At 46.6% G+C, this 7,074-nt stretch overlaps 1 protein-coding gene across 3 annotated transcripts in view; it reads left to right on the forward strand.

The window, feature by feature from the left end:
* RNF39 (ring finger protein 39) overlaps window positions 1–7,074 on the forward strand; it is a 25,681-nt gene that overhangs the window by 17,269 nt on the left and 1,338 nt on the right. Inside the window, exon 2 of one of the 3 annotated variants that reach the window (XM_015414030.1) lies at window positions 5,124–5,149. The exons of 1 other annotated variant lie outside the window; for it this stretch is intronic. In XM_015414030.1, the coding sequence (XP_015269516.1) occupies window positions 5,124–5,149 (26 nt within the window). The remainder of the gene's footprint in view (window positions 1–5,123; window positions 5,150–7,074) is intronic. One more of the 3 variants, XM_015414031.1, reaches the window with a different exon arrangement.

Below are 7,074 nucleotides of genomic sequence, written 5' to 3' on the forward strand. Positions count from 1 at the left end.
TTGTCTTAATGTAAGAGTGTAGTGGTTATGAGCACGGACTCTAATCTGGGAGAGCCAGGTTTGATTCCCCACTCCTCCACTTGCACCTGCTGGGGTGACCGTGGGCAAGCCATAGCTGTTCTCTCAAGGACAGTTAGAGCTCTCTCAGCCCCACCCACCTCACAGGGTGTCTGTTGTGGGGAGGGGAAGGGAAGGGAAAGGAGTTTGTAAGCCACTCTGAGACTCCTTCGGGTAGTGAAGGGCAGGGTATAAATCCAATCTCCTCCTCCTCATTATTATTATTATTAATAGTTGTTGTTGTTATTGTTGTTATTATTATTATTATTATTATTATTATTATAAGACACTTTTCTTCAGGAAGTTGGTAATCCTACCTGCTCAAAGCATGAAGATTAAGCACATACACATTTGCTGTTTTTACATGATAGACTTAAAGCGTGGCTTTACTGTCTCTGATTGTAGCCTTTCTGAAATAGTTCCTCCAAGAGGGACGAGGAGAATCTCTCCACCTTCCACATAAAATAAGCACAGCTAAGGGGCCAGATGGTGTCTTGTACAGAAGGCAGCCAGGTTTATTATGGCAAAGGGCCCCTGTGCTTTTGTTGAAGGAAGAGGCATCTAAGACCAGTGAAAGACTTTTTTCTGCCTGGAATGGAAAACAGACTAGCTCTCACCCACATATTCAAGCCAGAGGAAAGCCTGAAAGCAAATGATGCACCATCCTTCCCAAAGCTATGCTGTTCTAGGTCTGGATTTATTTTATTTTAAACATTTCTCTGTCATGCCACCCAAACAAAGGTCTCCCAGGCAGTGTACACCAAAGCATTAAAACCTCAAGACATGAAAACAGCCTTTTAAATAGACTGTATACAAAACATTTATATATTTTATAAATATCTGCAGGAAAATCCCCTAATGCCATCTGAAAACCAGACCTATCCATCAGGCTACAGGAGCAGGAGAGCTCCTACAAACTCCTACAAATCATGACTTCCATGGTGGAGTAAAACTCCCTTTCATAGTGTCACAAAATCTGCCACCCAAAGGGTGTATAATGCCATGAGAGCGGAAGGCCCCCTGTTGGCATTCTCTCTGCTCTCAGAGGGATCCCCATACATAATCTGGGGTTCCTAAAGGTGGGCTATAATTTGGAAGCAGACACAGGACTGATAAGTAGGGCATCCTTGTTAGAGACAGATGTTTGCCGGGTTTTCAGAAATGTGCATTTGGTCCTCTCTGCCCTTCAGTTAGGTCACTCAGTGCCACCAGTTTGTCGTAATAACAGCCTTGCCCATGTTAGGATAATTTGGATGTTGTGACAACATGTCTAGATAAATGTCATGCAAAGATCTTTGAGTCAAGCGTGTAATTTCCAGCTTATTACTGTTGTCAGATATGTTGACAACAATGAGAACCATCAGTGGATGTATTAAACCCACTCCGACCTACTAGCTACCCATGTTGTGCCACATTGCTCCCTCACATCTCCGAAGACAAGGTGCTCTTCTTTGTGAATATAGAAAGATCATTGAAAACAGAGAGTTGCCCATCCACAAAGCCATGGCTGATGGGGGCCTATCCAGACTAAGATCCCGACACCCAGCAATAAGATCTGCACAAATCCTGCAACCACAAAATTTTGATCTAGGGAATGAATGGTTGCAAACATGGATGCAATCAGTTCCACCCGATATCCATAACCTGAAAAACACCAATGAGAGGCCTGCAGGATTTGACTTGCCATGTAAAGTATGGAAGATGGCTAATAGAATACAAACAGGCTTTGACAGTTGTGCGGACCTGTTGCTTAAATGGGGCAGAATACCAGGGCTCAAATGTGATTGTGGTTCAGCCCGCCAAACTATTTTCCATCTGTCACAGGAATGTGAGCATTGTGCTTTCCAGGGAGATGTGATGGAGCTCTTTGAACTCTTCCCAGCTGTGACTGAGTGGATTGAAAATTTAAATATTAGTATTTAGGAGGATTGCCCAATCAGTCTGCATACCCATTGTATCAACTTGGTTACATATTTTATATTATTATATGCTTCCTGTGTGTAACTCTGCCATACAATAAATAAATAAATAGTTATGCTGCTGTCAATAGGGCTATCAGGTACAAAAGAAAAGCCCTGCTGGATCAGACCAGTGGTCCATCTAGTCCAGCAGCCTATCTCACAGTGGCCAACAAGGTCCTCTGAAGGGCCAACAACAGGGCTTAGAGGCCTTCCCCTGATGTTGCCTTTTGGCTCTGGGAGTCAGAGGTTTAGTGCCTCTGAATGTGGAGGTTCCCCTCAGTCACCATAGCTAGTAGCCATTGATAGACCTCTCCTCCATGAATCTATCTAATCCTCTTTTAATCCTCTTTTAATCCTGTGGCCATCACTACATCTTCTAGCAGCGAATTCCACATTTGAATCACTCCCTGTTGCAAAGTAGTATTTCCTTCTGTCCATCCTGAGCCTACTGCCTATCAGCTTAATTGGATGCCCTTGAGTTCTAGCATTTTGGGAGAGGGAGAAAAATTTCTCTTTGACAACTCTCTCGCCACCCCACGCATAATTAGAGGGCAGGTAGCGGCCAAGGGGTAGAGACCAGGAAGCAGCCAAGCCACTATGCAGCAATCTAGCTCAGCTGAGAGTCCTCTCTTTGAGGGAGATCTTGTGTCGAACAGTGTCATTTGTGTTAGGTTCTGACCGCAGTGAGATGTTTTGAGAGAGAACGTTTAGGTGAAAAGCGGAATAGAAATACATTACGTTCTGGGGAAGTGTGCTTGCACTTGAAAGTGTATACCTTGAATAAAACTTTGGTCTTAAAGGTGCCACTGGACTCAAACTTTGTAGTGCTGCTTCAGGCCAACATGGCTACTACCAGAAACACACTAAGTAAGCCTCCCTTCCTTAAGATTACGGTGGTTCAACTGTCCCCCCCAAAACAGTGCATATGTATGCCAGCTCTGGGTTGTGCCTGGAGACTTTGGGGGTGAAGCCTGGAGAGGGCAGGGTTTTGGGGGGCATCAATATGGTACTTAGGGTTGCCAGCCTCCAGGTGGGACCCGGGGATCCCCCGGGATTACAGCTCATCTCCAGACTACAGACATCAGTTCCCCTGGAGAAAATGGATGCTTTGGAGGGTGGGTTGTATGGCACTGTACAACCCCACTGAGGTCCCTGTCCTCACCAGGCTCCATCCCCAAATCTCCAGGAGTTTCCCAACCTGGGGAAACCCTACCCCTTCATCCCCTGCCAGTGGTGATGGTGGTGGGACCTGGCAACCCTATGCCATAGAATCCACCCTCCAAAGCAGCCATTTTCTTCATGAGAACAGATCTCTGTAGCCTGGAGATCAGTTGTAAATGCAGGATAACTCCAGACCCTACCTGAAAGTTGGCAACCATGAGCAGTGGTCTTTCATTTCTCCCCCCCCCCCCGAAAAATAAAACTGGGGCAAAACTTGAATCCCCAGGTTGTGGCATGGGACTTGCCAAGCTGCTGGCTTATGACAGCAAGTCACCTGACAGCAGAGTCATGGAAGAAAGGCCAGATGTATAACCTTACCAGAGGGCCCACGCCACAACTATGTGTGGAGCAATGGGGGACCAATGGGGAAAGTGACTGTGCTGGGTGGAGACAAGAGAAAGATGGCAAGGAAGTGTTTTTGTGGTGAAGCAGGGTACCTCTGAACCGGGAACCTTCCTATGCTAAAAAATGTGCATCTAAAAGATACCCAGTGTGCTGTAGTGGTTAAGAGCGGCGAACTGGATGGAGAACTGGGTTTGATTCCCCTCTCCTCCTCCGCATGAAGCCAGCTGGGTGACTTTGGGCCAGTCACAGTTCTCTCAGAGCTCTCTCAGCCCCACCTACCTCACAAGGTGCCTGCTGTGGGGAGAGGAAGGGATTTGATTGTAAGACACTTTGAGACTCCTTCAGGTAAATAGGGAAAGTCTTCTTCTTCTTCTTCTTCTTCCTCTTCCTCTTCTTCTTCTTCAACACACATGAAGCTATCTTATACCGAATCAGATCCTTGGTCCATCAGGGTCAGGACTGCCTAGACTGACTGGCAGTGGCTCTCCAAGGTCCCAGGCAGAGGTCTTTCACAGCACCTACTACCTGGCTCTTTTGACTGGAGATGGTAGGGACTGAACCTGGAACCTTCTGCATGCAAAGCAGAGGCTCTTCCACTAAGCCACAACCCCTCTGACAAGGATTTCACCTTAACATGACTAAGAGAAAAAAATCATCTTGTGACGAGAGGGAGGGGAAAGCTAACGCAATGACTTCTGACAACGTGTCTTTGACAGTATGACACTGAAGGAGGACGTGATAGATCGTTTCCCACCTTATAATTAAATAATGTGCTCTGTTTAAAGGTGAGGTAACACAAATCTGTGGAAGCACGCACTTCGAACTTGCACCTGTACTTTGAATGCATGCACACGACTGAGCATCATGCACGCCAAAACACGTGGAGCCTGGAACACCAAGCATACATGAGAAGCTGCCCCTACAATAAAGCAAAGGCTGTTTGCTGTGTGGCATGTAATGAGTTGCACAGTAGCTGTTTCCTCAAAAAGAGGAGTGCTAGGAATCTAATCTTTCTGGAAGCTCCTCTTCCCAATCTCCTGTTCTGATGGGAACAGACTGTGGCTATTTATGCATGAAGGAAAGATACCCTGAGAGCCCAGTCAAAAACTAAGACTGGAAGAATTCCTTTGGTGGACCTGGCCCAGGCCTGCCTAATCCAGCCCTTTAACAGCGGACAGCCCTGTGCTTCAGTGAAGCCCAGAACCAGAGCAGGAAGGTGGTGGCCGCTTGTTATTGTTTGCCCTACTGTTTGGCATCCAGAGATAGGTTGCCTCTGAATATGGAGGTTCCATTTAGCTGCTGATAGACTGATCCTTGGTGAATTTGTCTAATCCCCCATTAAAGTCATCCCCTTATCTTGTGGCAATTAACTCTATATGCTAATGATGCATTATGTGCTTTTGTCTACCATAAACCTACTGCCAGTGAAAAAGGCTGTGAGGAAGCCCCCTTTTAAGTTTTCTTTTTTTACCATGGCGATAGACAGGTAAAGATCACTATCTCTGATCACCCCCCTAATGCTGTCTCCTCTGTCTCCAGCAGGGCATCAGCGAAGTCTGCAGATGGTAAGCGGCTCTTCTTTTTCCTTTCGAGCGACTTTGTAATTGGAGTTGCCCAGGAGAGAACCCATGCATTCAAACCATGTGCCCTGCCAGTGAGATACGGACTCAGGTGCATGTGGGGGAGAGCTGCACATTCCCCACTGAATTAAAAATGGTTGGCCCATAGAGAAATTCTACAAATAACAGCTGTGTGACACCTTTTAATAAGTCTGGTGTAGTGGTTAGGAGCACGGACTCTAACCTGGGAGAACCGGGCTTGATTCCCCACTCCTTCACGTGCAGCTGCTGGTGTGACCTTAGGTCAGTCATAAGTTCTTTCAGAGCTGCTTCTCTCAAGGACAGTTCTTGAGAGAGCTCTCTCAGCCCCACCTACCTCACAGGCAGTGTTCCCTCTAAGCTGAGTGAGTGTGAGCTAGCTCACAGTCTTTTAGCCTCCGGCTCACACATTTTTGTCTTAGCTCAGGAAGGAGGGCTCCAGAGCAAACTAATTTAAGCAGTAGCCAAATCGCTCGCTCACGACTTTAATGCCAGTCGCTCACAAAGTAGATTTTGTGGCTCACAAGACTCCACAGCTTAGAGGGAGCATTGCTCACAGGGTGTCTGTGGTGGGGAGGGGAAGGGAAAGGAGATTGTAAACTGCTCTGAGACTCCTTCGGGTAGTGAAGGGCAGGGTATAATTCCAATCTCCTCCTCCTTCTCCTCTTCCTCCTCCTATCAGACAACACAGCAGGCAAGCTATTAAGTTCCCGATAACATTTCACAAGCTTGGATGTTCAGTTTAAAAACACACAGGAAAAAGGGAGAGGGTATGGAGGAAAAGGTGTTTTGGGGCACACTGGAGGACTTCCTAGGGCAGTGATTCCCCCAGTGTGGTGCTCATGGGTGCCATGTGGCCCACCAGTGTGTTTCCTGATACTCACTTGTATCTTCCCCAAAGCAGATAGTCAGTCCTGCCTTTCCTGGAGCTCATTAGAGGAGGAAGGGCTTAAGAAGAGCTCAGGAGTTATCCGCTTTGTGTCTGCAGCCAGTGCCTGTTCAGCCGGTTTGGTGTAGTGGTTAAGAGTGTCAGACTAATCTGGAGAACTGGGTTCGATTCCCCCACTTGAAACTAGCTGGGTAACCTTAGGCAAGTCACAGCACTCTCCGTCTAAAAAATAGGTAAAGCTCACCACTTAAGTGGCGCCAGAAAAGAGCTACAGCTTCCGCAGTAAAACCACCCCCCTGGGGATCTCCTGGCCATTCCACACACAATTTCATAGGATAATTTATTTTCTTTTTTTTTCATTTTGCCCATTCAGAAACAGCTCCCCCATCAAAGAAAGATGATTGCCTTGGGACTCCTCAATGCTTTGCAATTGTCCCAGATGGCGGCCATTTGGTTGTGTCACCCATTACCCTTTCTCAGAATTCCAAAAACTGCCTAGAGCTTCAACAAGGTTGAAACTTAAATGACTCTTGTTTCATTCAGGTTTTCGTAATGTGAATATAAATTGGACATTAGCCAGAAGGCCTTTTTTTTTTGTATTACAAATGCCCATCTTTGATTTTCTATTTTCTATTGATACATAAAACCAGCATTTCTGAAACATCTGAAACCTGAGGCACCCATCTTTAAAAAAAATTAAGACGTGACTATGTCTCTCGTCCATTTAAAAATGTTTGGAATGTGCAAGAGTTAGAGTCACTCTCCCTCCACAGAGGTAGGGTCGCCAGCTCTGGATTGGGAAATACCTGGAGATTTGGGGGAGGTGGAGCCTGAGGAGTGCGGGGCTTGGGAAGGGGAGGGCAACCGAAGGCAGCCATCAGTCACAGTGGGAGAGAGATGAAGCAAGGCAAAGACCTCGTCAATCGACTTAGTCCCCAGGGGGTGGAGGGTTTCCTGCACTTCAAATGTCTCTAGTTATCAAAGTCTCTAGTTTCTAATAGTT

This window comes from Gekko japonicus, unplaced genomic scaffold (assembly GCF_001447785.1).
Source record: "Gekko japonicus isolate JY-2015 unplaced genomic scaffold, Gekko_japonicus_V1.1 scaffold2821, whole genome shotgun sequence".
NCBI classification, from domain to species: domain Eukaryota; kingdom Metazoa; phylum Chordata; class Lepidosauria; order Squamata; family Gekkonidae; genus Gekko; species Gekko japonicus.